General features: G+C 36.8%; 1 protein-coding gene across 1 annotated transcript in view; it reads right to left on the minus strand.

Moving 5' to 3' along the window:
* The window catches only part of LOC112319833 (zinc finger protein 804B), a 472,412-nt gene extending 458,937 nt beyond the window's left edge, over positions 1–13,475 (minus strand). Inside the window, exon 1 of the mRNA XM_024577205.3 lies at positions 13,368–13,475. Coding sequence (XP_024432973.3) covers positions 13,368–13,475 — 108 coding nt within the window. The remainder of the gene's footprint in view (positions 1–13,367) is intronic.
* Positions 13,476–13,717: the final 242 nt, after the last annotated feature.

The raw sequence follows: 13,717 nt of genomic DNA on the forward strand, positions 1-13,717 counted from the left end.
CTTTTTCTTCACAAGGACTTGTGCACTTATAAATAGTGCATTATGAAATAAAAATCTAATCACCACCTATCTTCCTTCCCTGTCTGTAGTCTCTACTAGGACAGATACCATGTCTATTGTGATTACCTTTCTATCATCAGCTCTGGGTGCAGTGGCCAGTGTGTAGACAGGGTCCCACAAATGGTTTGTGAAAACTTAGGATTTGAACTCCACTATAATTGCCCTGAGAATTCTCCCCTGGAAACCTGGAGTAGCACAGAGCTCTTCTGACTAGGGCCCTTTAAAACCTTCCTCTTTCTCTCAGGGGCTCCCATTGTGGTCTCCCCTCTTTAGAGACCTACCAAAAGCAGAGGCCCATATCAAAATTCATCGTCAGTGTTCCCATCCTGTGCTTTTGCTATCCTGTTTTTCTTTCAGGGGCCTGTCACCTGAGATATTAGGTTAAGAGAATGATCATCTCTTTCCCAAGTACTTTATCCACACTGAAGAGTAAATAATGTAAAAGAAAAGAAGGATCCTACAGAAAGGAACCTAACACGGTGATCTGATCAAAAATTTCTAACTGGGTAGGTCTTGGTGGGTAGTCATGCTCGCACATATAACTTCTTCAATAAAAGGTTTATCTTTGTCTTAAACAAGCCCTATCCACTGTTTTTGTGCACTAGGTTAGCATGCCTCTGAAATAAGCTTAACCACCCTCCCGAGGGCACATAATCTTAACTACCCTGTAATTCAATCCTGCCTTGCTTTCTCCCACCTTTATGTAGTCTTTATGTTCCCTCCTCAATTTCGAATGCATAAAAGAAACTGCAAAACTCATTCTCCAAAGCATTTGAGATCTTACTTCCTGGCAACTGTTACCAGTTGTGCTCAAATAAATTTTTATAATTCTTTACAGGTTTGGATGTTTTCTTTAAAGATTTTATTTATTTATTCTTGGAGAGAGGGGAATAGAGGTAGAGGGAAGAAGAGAGGGAGAGAAACATCTATGTGTGAGAGAAACAGTAATAGGTCTCCTCTCGTATGCACCCTGACTGAGGACCAAACCCACAAATGAGAGCTGTGCTCCAACCAGGAATCGAACCAGCAACCTTTCACTTTGCAGGATGACGCCCAACCAACTGAGCCACACAGGTCAGGGCAGTTCGGATGTTTCTTACATTGACAATAACCAGCAGGACAAAGAGATGTTTCTTATGAAGATTTGCACTTAGCAGCATCTAAAGTGTTCGGCATTGGTCACTGATAATGGAATATTCTCCAGGAATACAGATGGGACCTTCCCTACTGGTACTGCTAACCATGCCTCCTCAAGGCCCTCACACCACATGAGACCCAGTCTAATTCTCTAATACTTTCTTCTACTTTCTATGCTGACAACATCCCTTCATCCCTTGGCTGATCACACTTTTGGTGTTGGTCCCTTATGCAGTATCTCACAAGGACATCAGCAGGATTGTAGGGACCCTGCCCTCAGCTGTTGTAATGCCCTTGGTCCCAGGCAGGAAACTGAAGTTTCAAAATTAAAAATAAAATTTATACCTTGGCTCAGTGTATTGGGTGCTGGCATAAAAACCAAAAGGTCATTGGTTGGATTCCCAGTCAGGGCACATGCCTGTGTTGCAGGCCAGGTCCCCAGTTGGAGAGGCAACCAAACAGTGTTTCTCTCTCACTGATGTTTCTCTCCCTCTCCTTCTCTCTCTCTTCCCTTCTCTCTAAAAATAAATAAATAAAATAGCTTAAGAAATAAAATTTACTAAGAAATGAAAAAAATTAAAAGGACAAAATTAAAAAGTATATAGATAAAATTTTAAATTTTTATCTATAGATCTAGGTCTAAGTTAATTTTAAACTTGATTTAAATGACCCTCGCCACGTGCCATCTGAACCACATCCTCAGGGAAAGCTACCTCACACTTCATCCTTGCCTTTTCTTCTTGTGGTAAATTTGGTCCCTTACCAAAGCTCGTAAATAGTACTACTTCCCAAATTATTTGGTTCATGGGAAGTAGGTCTTCCCTTTCCACAACGTGATTTATCTTTCGGTTTTGCTACATGGCGAGCACGTAATTAGCACATAGTAGCAGACATTGACAATGTTTGTCCAATATATGATTGAATAAACAATTGATGACTGAATAAATAACTTTGACTTCCCAATTGAAATGTTTTTCTGCTTTCAATTCTAGAATTCTTCAGCTTTTCCCAGGCCAGCCTTCTAAGTCCAGATTTCTGCCCCACACACTGGTTAGTACTCACTGGCTCTATTTAAAATCAACCACCCCTCCTCCTTGAACACTATCAATTTAGGGGAAAATTTTTGGAGCTTCCTTGAGTTTATCCGTTAAGGTGTTCCTGAGCATCCTAAGTGATGGTCACCAGATTCTTCCAGCAACATCATACAGAACTCTTGAACTCATACTACATAGCATATGAATATTGGAAGATGAGCATTAAATTTCACTGAAAACACATAATGAGTTCTTTAAATATATTTTACTTTATTTAAATTAGGATTGATTAACATATGCATTGTTTGGGTTTTATCTATAATCTCCTTGGCAATAACCCTGTTTCCCTAGTAACACAAACTTGTATTTTATCATTGTTCATGTGTATGAAATTATAACAACTTTAGTAATAAACTTTACATATCATTTGCACATAAATTTTGTTTTATGAGAAGTCCAAACTAGAGGTTTCTTTCTTTTAATAATTTATTGCTATCTTGCCACTAAATACATAGTTCACATCTTCTCTCAAATAATAAAAATTCGACAGATCCATTTCTAACTTCTTGCAAGAGATTTCTAAATCTGAATGATGGTCAGATCTTTGAATTTCAACATGTGGTATTAAGGAAAAGATAATGAAATACTTCACAGATGTGACCCTGGATATAATCCATGTGTTTTATTAGCATCAATCTATTCGTTCTTACCTAATCGGTATTGTTTTGTTCATTTGTTTCCAATCATTAGTAAGTTAGCTGTGGTCAGTCAAAGCGAAGTAGAAAAGTAAAGTCTCCTTGTCTATCCCATGCCAAAAACAGAGCCTTCATTCAATAGTTGGCTGTCAGCTGAGCTGCAAGTATATGTGTTCTTTACTAAAACTCATTTTAAAATCATTTACAAAATAAAGCAGTTTATAACTTGTGTTAGGACAATCTTTGCCTTCGGAATGGGTAGTGTTTGGTAAAGGGTACACACAGCTCTTCCAGGAAGTCGTAAAAATGTACCTACACCTAGCACATTAAAAAGCTGTACGGTTATGATCTGATACAGTTTATATATTACACTAGTCTTCAATACAGAAGTTAAATAACTTCCATTTCAATATCATTATCAAGCATAGGCAATGTTGGGGATTTCATGAAATTATAATTATTACTTCAGTGTATACCATCAATTTTTAAAAACTAGTGATCTTCCCCCTAGGAAATTTGCAGATGTCTGTATCAAAGACTACACAAACTAAGAACAATAGCCTTAAGACGAGCCTTTGAAATAATTTGGTTTTTGTGTTCTTAAGTTTATCTTCTGTATATGTAGATTATGTATCTATAGTACAAGAGGGATATATCTGGAAAAAGTAGATACTGTTTGAAAGTGTGGGTGGTGTTTTCCTAAATATATAATAATGTTTTACAGAGTTGACCACCTTTCAAGATTGTAAGAATCATCATTACATAAAAAGTATAATAAAGTATTTTGAGTTGCAGCAAATTCATTAATTTATAAGAAAATTATACCAGTGCTATAAGTGGAAGAAGATCAGTTAGTTCTCACATAACTTTCGGTCCTTTTCATGACTTAACAATGAAAAATCACCAGCTACCTCTGAATAGTTGCAGGAATGTCATGTAAAAGAGTAGGCAGACCTACTCTCTTACTTCCAAAGAGCACATTAAGGATCATTGAGCAAATGGAAGAAGGCAGAGACATTTGGGTAGAGACAGAAGGAGACTCAGGATGAATTACATTAGTCTCCGAAGAGGGTCACTTCAACGAGCAAAGAAACCCACCACCATTGGAAACATTCACCCACATTAAGAGTGGCTGTATTAGTTCCCTATGGCTTCTGTAACAAATTACTGAATGAATATGTTCACAAACATACTGACCTAAAAGAATCAAATTTATTATCATTAGTCCTTAAGTCAGAAGTCTTTCCATACTAAAATCAAGCAGGGCTGTGATTTTTCTGGATGTTCTAAGGGAGAAACCATTTATTTGCCTTTTCCAGCTTCAAGAAGTCACCTGTATCCCTTGGCTTATGGTCCCCTCCTCTGTCTTCAAAGCCAGCATCACAACATCTTCAAAGCTCTTTCCTACTCTGACACTTCTGTCTCCCTCTTATAAGGACTCGTGATTACACTGGGCCCACCTGCATAATCCAAGATAATCTTCTCAACCTCCTTAATTTTCTTACATCAGCAAAGTCCCCTTAGCCATGTAAAGTAAATGATTCATCGGTTGTGAGGATTATAATGTGGATATCTATGAGGAGTCTTTATTCTATTGTGATATATTAAAAAGTATATAGTAGGAGGCCAAACTAGATTGCCAAGGGCTCTTTCAAAGTTTATATTCTATAAACAAAGCAAGGAAATCAAATATCTGTTAATAACTATAAAAATTATTTGTATTAAGAAACTAAGTATACAATAAACCTGATTCTCTTCACTCCAAGAGATCCTATCTCTCTGTATGTCTACCCTATATGGCTGGATATTTTAGCTAAAATCATCATTTAGCAGAGTTCCAAGGTCCTCTGTGAATGATGGCATATCCCAACTGATCCAAGAAAGGACAAGAGCTAACAAGATTTTGCTGGAAAGTATGCAACTGATAAGTTCAGGCAATAGTAATCTCTGATAAGGGAATTATTCCTGTCTTTTGAAAGAGAAAGAGAGATAAAGATGTAGATAAAGAGGGAGAGGGTGAGGGAAAGAATGAGAGGAAGGTTTTAATACCACTCTTTTGCCTCCTTACTACACACTACTAAAGAGAAAGGGAATGATCAAAGTCCTGACTTAAAATTCATTTCTAAGAACTGTTAAATGTGCTGATAAAAATTATGACTTAACTAACTCATGTATGAATTTCATCCATTTATATATAACCAATCTTCAGCCTCTTGTGGCCTTTAACAAAAAATGTCCTGAAATGGTTACATGGAATAAAGCACTCTGCAATTTGGATTAATAGGAAGTACGTATTAAATTATGCTTGAAGCAATTGACCAAGTGATCTTGGTAGATATAAAAGTGAGAAGCATCACCATGAAAATACTGACCTCTTAATCCATCAGTGGAACACTTTGCATTCTAGAAGATTCTGACTAAACAACTTGGGAGAAAAATTTCTCAAATAAAAAGTTTTCTCAATAGAGCTACCCGTAGGACTAAAGAGCACGTATTTATGTCACTTAATTTTTTTTTGAAATCCCTTTGTTTTCTATTAAAATCAATAATAAACCAGAAGCTGTGCTCAGCTTTGGGAATAGAATGGTAACAGCAGGCGTGACTCAAAGGATCTCACATCTCATGGTGAAACAGAGACCAATAAACAGATACATACAATTCAATGATAATCAAAGCAGGCAGTGGATGTGGCAGAACCCTGCAAGAGAAGCACTTGGCCCATGATAAGAAACTAGTGTAGACTCATGTGAGGAACCAACTCTTTAATAAGTCCGTAAGCCTGACCCAACAAATGAAGGCAAAACGAGGGTATGTGACAGAGGAAACAGCATATGCAATGACGTAAAGGTCTATAAACACCCATTGTAACCAAGATCTGAGAGTAGTTCAGTATGGCTGGAGCGCAGGATCAGACAGAAGAATAAAGGGAGTTAAAACTGAAGATGTAGGTAGAGGCTGGATCATGAAGAATTCTGGATACCACCCAAGGGCTTGGAGCATTTTCAGATAACTTGAATGCAATCAATATGGCCACCTCTAGCTCTGTTGACATCACAATCAGATGAAGCAAATCAACAGGGAGGGTCAGACTTAAGTGGAGTCTCCACCTCTTCCATCACTGAAATCGGGATCCAATGGTTATTTTCTGTTAAGAATATGGTATTTATTTCATTCACAAGAAGGAAATGAACATAGCCTTTGCTTGTTGAGAAGATATTAAGAAATATAATTATTCATAGCAAAATGAAAATTTGGAAAGGACATGTGGGGGTTGCTGACTATATTTGTTGCTGGGGAGGTAGATGGAACAAGTAGTGCTAAGTAATTGCTGTGGAAAAAAGAGCAGGGGAGAGCACTGGTAGGTAGGTTCCGTCCGAATGGAGACATGGGGGAAGCTCTAAATTGTGAGCTAGAGACAAAAGCGACACGTGGATGGTAAACAGAGAAGGAACGCGTATGCTTGGGTTGGGGGGCAGGCAGACTGGAGTGTTTCTCACCATTTGCGAGGGCTTATACCTCTGGAGTTAAAAGAATATCCCAACACTCATGCATGAACCAAAATAAAAGATATTGAAATAATTGGTAATCATGTTAATGAAAGGAATAAGAATAAACAATAAGAATAAGAGGGAGGCCAAAGATTGTTTTAAAAATCTGGCAGTATTTATTTAAAAATAAGATATATTCTGCCTCTCAACACCCACACAAAAGTGAAATAAAATTTGCCAAAAGGAATTTTCCAATTTTCAAAGCAAAAAATTGGCAGCCCTAATGTTACTTGCTACAAGCGAACAAAATGAACACTCTCCATGAATCATTCCCAAAACTGTCCAGTTCAAAATCCGGCATGGCACCCTTATATTCTGGACATTCTACATTTTATTATTTATCTGTGGCCAACCTGGCTTTCACAAACAGGCCTAAATTATCTGAAAGAAACTTGATACATTAAAACAATAAAATATCAATTTGAAAGACTGAGAGCCAAGGAAAATGAAGTTAAATAAGAGGTAAACTTGGAACAGGAGATGAGCAGGGTCGGGACCTGATGTTGCTGTAAAGGCCAACATCAATCTTCAGCACCTTTTCAGGCCACAGCTTTGTCTCGGGGTTTCCTGCCAGCCAAGCAGCAAAGATAAGGAGTTAACTATCTAGCTCTCTTTATCCGTGAAGAAAAAGTATATTAGCAGTTTTTCAGATGTGTTTAGATTTTAGGTATCAAATATGAAGGCAAGAAGAATTTAGTTCAATGCGTGTTATCAGATCCTTCTCAGGAAAAGTAAGATCATTAGTAAACATCATTAAAAGCCCCTTTCCATTTTATTTATTTTTTAAAGATTTTACTCTTCTTAGAGAGAGGGGAAGGGAGGAAGAAAGAGAGGGAGAGAAACATCGATGTGTGAGAGAGAAACCTCTATTGGTTGCCTCTCACACACTCCCCAACTGGGGACCCAGGCCAGCAACCCAGGTATGTGCTCTGACCCAAAAGCAAACCATCAAACCGGTGGCCTTTCACTTTGCAGGATGATGCCCAAGCAACTGAGCCAGACCGGTCAGCGCTGCCCTTTTCCATTTTAAATACTATGTAATATTCTTTTGCATTTTTGTCTCCAATAAGCTAACACTGTCTTAGTGACAACTGAGAATACTGTGTAAGGTATGATGTAACACATCTTGCCAGAATTTCAAGTCCAATAAGTACTTCTTCCAATGCAAGAGAGACTATGGAACTTGGTGATTGGTATATTCCTATTGTCATTATAACCATATTTTTATGAAAATATACCAAATATTTAATCTCTCTCCATATCTAAGTAAGCCTGATTTATAAAACCTGTCTACAAAAGTCTGTGACTTGTCATAAAGATCACATGAAAAACTATTATTTGCTAGAACCTAAAGGCAGTTTTGAGCAAAGTAGCATTTTTATTTCAACTTTCATTCAAATTATTTTCTACAAAATATGTAAATATATACTAAAGAATTATTCTGACAATGTGCATGTTGAATAAACCAAACTCACGCTGAAGTGCACTTCATAAAGTTATTTGAAATATATATTACTCTTCTTGCTTCTTGCTCTCAATGTACCCTTGAACCTACTGACATTTCAAACTCTGTTAATACTTAACAGTAAAAATATGTATCTTGGTGCATATGTATTATACAACAAAGATTTCACAATTACAACTAACACCAACTTTTTTTAAACTATAAATTACTAAGTTCTACGTTAAATATAATCCCCATTTAGCCACATGTGAAGCCAATCTTTTATTTTTATTTTGTTCCTAAATTATGGGCAGAAATGGAGTTTATCTTAATTATATGACCAGAAGAAACAAACCAAGGTATTTGATAAGTCAAATTTTAATTTTGAAATAAATGTAATATAATTAAAGTCATAATGCAATCAAAAACTCATTTGATTCTTCTTATGCAAACTTTCAGAAGTCAGATAAAAATAAATTTAAGCCCTAGAAAATTGGCACTTATTTTCAAAAGCATAATGCCAACTCCAAGTTTCTGAAATCAGTTGAGGGAAAGAAGAAAGAGTTGAAAAGGCAGTAAGAAGAAAGGAGGTTATTTAATACAATATTTGACATAATAAAGAAAACATGTATTATAAGAATTGTAACTGAGTCTTCTTTATTGAAGATATCTGAAAGTTTCAATATGAAAGGCAGTATTATGCATTCATGAATTAAAGAACAGGAAGCAGGTGACTTCTCTATGGGAGAGCATATCTTCGTAATTATTTTTGGCGCATGAATAGTGCATCAGTTTGAGAGCATTTGGGATGTGTTTAACATGTACTTATTAAGCACAATGAAAACATATACAGTTGAAGATCATAGACATTAGGAAAAAACAAGGTTGTAACTGCAGTCATTTCCTCATTGAGGGGGTTCTCTGAATTGATGCACCTTTAAGATGATCTATTCTAGGACTTTCATTTATACATATGCATTTGTAATTTTTAAAAGGGAGCTTTATAGAAATGTTTAGCCCACTTAAAATGCTTGTTTGTGGGAGGTAGGAGCAGTAAAGGGGGGTAGATGGTGATGAAAGGGAGCTTGATTTGGGGTGGTGAACACATAACACAATGTACAGAAGATGTATTATAGACTTGTACACCTGAAAAAAGAAAAATAAACAAAAATTAAAAACAAAATGTTTGCGTGCCACCTCCTTCTATTAAGCTATTTATTCAGAATATATAACAGGATAGAATCACTAAACAAAACAAAACAACAGCAACAGAAACCCAAGGACCCTGATCTGTTACTCAGGTGAAAATCCCAAGAATTTCCTTCACATCCAATCCTTCAAGTGAAAACACAGGCATTTCCAGAGACAGATATTCCTGCACAGCGCTTTCAGGAATAAGCGCTTCTTAAGAAGTATCAGTCTACCTAAGCTTGAAAAGAGTGAAAATAAGCTTAACCTGTACCTCAGATAAAATATACAACTATGATTATTATTAACATTTAATTAATAGATACCTTGAATAATAGTCTTACTATTAACCGCATACAGATTAAAGTAAAACAAATTATACTCAAATCTAAATCTGAGTGTTTTGCATTACATAAAATAACCAAGAATCTATTCAAGTACACTTTTTGACACTACATAAAGGATGTTACTTATTTTCTTGAATTCAAACATGGTAAAAGAAGAACTTAGAAGTTGACAGAGAAGTGAATTCACCTATAGACTGTTTTCTAAATGAATACTTCAATTATTGTAACAAAGTTTTACCTTCAACATATATGATGGTAAAAAATTTATAAAGTAATGTATATGTTAACGTATGTTTGAGCACAGATAACAGCGTCTGTGTCTATGTATCTGTGTGTGTATCTCAGTGATTTTCAAAGTCATCATTTAGTCGTACTCTTCTAGAGCTCTGAGAGGGAGGGGTGTAAACATCCTAAAACGTGGTAAGATGCAAACTTTTTTCTAAAATTAGAGATACCATTAAACACTACGCCATACTTGCTGTCATTTTTCTTTTCTTTATCCTTGGATTTAAAGTAACATAAACTATCTCTAATCAATTATTCACATTCTAATTAGTATGTAAGGCAGTATGCTATTTTTTATACCAAATTTCCAAATAGAAGAGGAATGCAACAGATAAGACATTTGCATGTTTTTACTTTGAAGATGGGAGTTAAATTTCACTCCAGGATTTTCAGTTTGCTGATCTGCGAAAACTGTTTGGGGGAAGATGCTTTATTTATTTCTCAAGTATCTCATTAAGTATTGATTACGAGAATTCCATATAATCAGTCAATGTTTTCTAAATCCTTTGAAATTATACATATAATGTATGTGTGTATACACACGTACATACATTCCCTTTTGCACTCTCAGTTTAATATCATGTGTTCAGATTCTGCAGACATGTGACTTGAACATGACAAATGTATACAACTATTTAAACATATAACTGAAGAATTACATCTATATGACATTGAAATATTAAATTCATATTAGGTTTATTTATATCATAACTCCAAGAGAAGAAACTCCTATTACATCAAAAAAAGTATTGTAGCTTTTCTCCTTCCTACAACCAACTTACGAAATGGGGTCATTCAATGGTGTTATGTGCTACTTTTAAACAGATCTATTAAAACAAAAATATGGATTAAAATATCTTACTCTTAGAAGAAAAGAGTAAGAACCAAAACTGAAGTATTATAGAATTTAGAGAGAATGAGTTAAATGAAGAAAAGAGTAAGAACCAAAACTGAAGTATTATAGAATTTAGAGAGAATGAGTTAAATGAACTAATAATATCCCCAATCCATAGTCCAATGTAAACTGAGTCTCAGTGAGTGAAAATAATTAATGACACTGATATAGAGATCAATTTGAAACCATTCTGGGCACTAAATTTTGGGGGGGGAATACCTATTATAAACATATAGCTATGTTTATATGTTATATTTTAACATATATTAAAACATATAGCTATGTGTTTTAAGAAAAAATAAATTTATCTTAGGGATCTGTGAGTTTAATATTTATGCTTATGAAGAAAATCAATAAACTGGTGTTAACCTGAAAGTTTAGGGGACGTGTACACTGATGATAAAAAAGAAATGACATATAACCAGAGCTTTTAATTCCATGCTTCACAACTCGTTAATGAAGAAGGCAAACTTAAACTCATGTAGGTCAGGAAACTATTAGTGTAGTGCCCACAGGTCTAGGATACAGAACATAGTAAACAATTTATTTTAGGGAGAAAGACTTTGTGTTATGTAATATGAAGACAAGCCTGACATGTCTAATAGCCTGTCCAACACAGAATGGACATACTTTTTACATACTGTCCACCTCATGTGAGAAACTATTCAAACCTTGAAAAAGTCACTCAAATTCCACAGCAAAATGCAAAAGAAGACACCATAAATAAGGTTTAGAAACTAGATATTTGCACTAATTTGGGTATTTTAAAATGATGCAAATGCAATTTAACTCAAATGTGTAAATACTGGATAGAACAATCCAGTGGGTTTAAGTATAGCTCCTAGATAAAAGTAAATGCATTAGTATTTTAGTCAAACCCAGCTCAGTATTAATAAGAATAGTTCCCTGTGGGTGTGAGCACCTGATCAGCCAGCAGAACCATGAGGAGTGTGGGCAGCTTTCTCACATTCACAGTAAACTGTCCAGTGTCTGTGGGTCAGTCAGGTTCCTGGGAGGTAAGTGACCATAGTGGGGGAAGCAATTTTGACCATGTAACAAATTTCATCTGCAAACCCCTTAGATTTGGGAAGATTAACATCATATTCTAGCCAACTTAAATAAAACTAAACAATGTAGAAACTATGAAGTGGTTCTTCCTTTACCCTGTGAACTAGTGAGGCACATATACTACAATGCAGTACCCAGTTCAGATTTCCATCACCAAAGAGAAGGTTTTGGAAGATAGCCACAGAGATAATGAAGGGTTGAAAAAATAACACTTATAAGAAAGGTGGAACACTATAGGTTTGTTTTCAAGACAAAAGCAGCTGGAAGGAAGAACTTGAAGGATTTCCATTTGCTATAAGGAAGATTCTGACATGGCGAGGTGTTAAACATTAAAGTGGTTTGCTACGACCGCGGAAACTCCAACACTGAGAATCTCTAAAAATAGGAAGGATTCCGACCAGCTCAGGATTGAACGTGGGCTTTATTCCACTAAACTCTCCCTGACTTCTCCTAATCCTGTGAATTTAACTGTAAATGCCAATACAAACAGCATATCCCATCTAACACTCTGATTCAGGACCATAGAGCAGCTGGGGGTGTGGGGACGCAACCACCCACTCTTCCACGCAGGAACGCATGCGAGGGGCTACTGGGCGATAATTAGGAGTCCTAGTGATCTTTGGGTACGTGCACCCTCTCTTGTTTTAATTCTCATGACAATCACACATACACGTAGCACTCAATCAAACATCTTTATAATATGTTACAGTGTTGAATGATTTATGCTAATGAAGCATTAAAACATGATGGAAAGTACAAAAATTAAGTATCAGGCAGCGTAAGTTTTCCTTCTTTATATCATAAAGACCTAAAAACGCTGGTTTTTACATTAAACTGGAAAAATTGTTAAGTTTAGACATTTAGTCACTAGCAATCCACAACTTTTTAAAATATATCACGGCACATATTTGTTCTTGAAACGCATCTGAATCCTTAAAACAGTAGTCTATATGTAGTATGTACTAAGGCATAAATTAATAATATATTGAAGTCATAGATTCTAGTCAAAATTATTTTACCAAAAATACTAGAATAAATCAAATAGTAAACCAAATTGAATAGTTTACTATATAGTAATCACTCAAACTGCATGTAAATACGTTTGTATATAACAACAGACTCTCCAATTCATACTTCCACGAAGAACTCTCTGGCTTTCCATAGAGAACCTACATGGTTAAGCATTAGATTTGATCAAGTTTCCACATCCAACCCTTTTCCTCTTGCCACTACCCTGATGCAAAATCTTTCAGTTTATTTTCTTATAAAGTAACAGCAGCGTTATTGAACTAATTCCAACTGCTGACTCCACAAAGCATGGTTATAAAGTGCCACTCAAACTTTCTGCCCTGCCCAAATCAGCACAATCACAACTTGGTACAGCACACGGGAGCCTCCTTCACAGCGCCCACCCCTCAGGTGACTGCGTTCAGTAAATATTTGCGTCCATAACACTACTGATGCTAATGATGTTGAAACACACATGTAAACACACCCCCCCTCGCTGTGCAACGGCCTGTCAATAAACTGTATCAACAGACAATGTTCCTCTGGGTAAGGCAGTCACCCTCCACCCACTCAGTGTACCAGGACAGGATCTTTTCTTGTTCATGTTGATTTGGACCACAAGCGCGTGTGTGTGGGTGTGTGAGTGCGCGCAGGTTACCGGAGAGGGAGATCCGTTCTTGCAGAGGGGCCCTCTGAAGACTCCTTTAATGCCCCGGTAGTGCCCATTGCTGAGATGTCTCGAACTGATGACCAGGTAACAAGCCATGTGTGTCCGGCCGGGAGGTGCAGAGTCTCAACTTCTCACCAGGCGACCGGCCACGGAAAGGCGGGCTGGCTCCTCAGCAGCAACAGTGACTGCCACCTCCCGAGAAGCAGCGGCCAGCAGCGAGCAGAGGACGCGGCGGGCGCAGTGTCCCAGCTCCTCGCCCCGCTCGGGCTCCTGCAGCCGGTAAGGGGTGCTCTGACCACGGTGGCAGCCACAGAGCACTTAGGGGACCCGACGAGCCA

The sequence above is a fragment of the Desmodus rotundus genome, chromosome 6, assembly GCF_022682495.2.
Source record: "Desmodus rotundus isolate HL8 chromosome 6, HLdesRot8A.1, whole genome shotgun sequence".
NCBI classification, from domain to species: domain Eukaryota; kingdom Metazoa; phylum Chordata; class Mammalia; order Chiroptera; family Phyllostomidae; genus Desmodus; species Desmodus rotundus.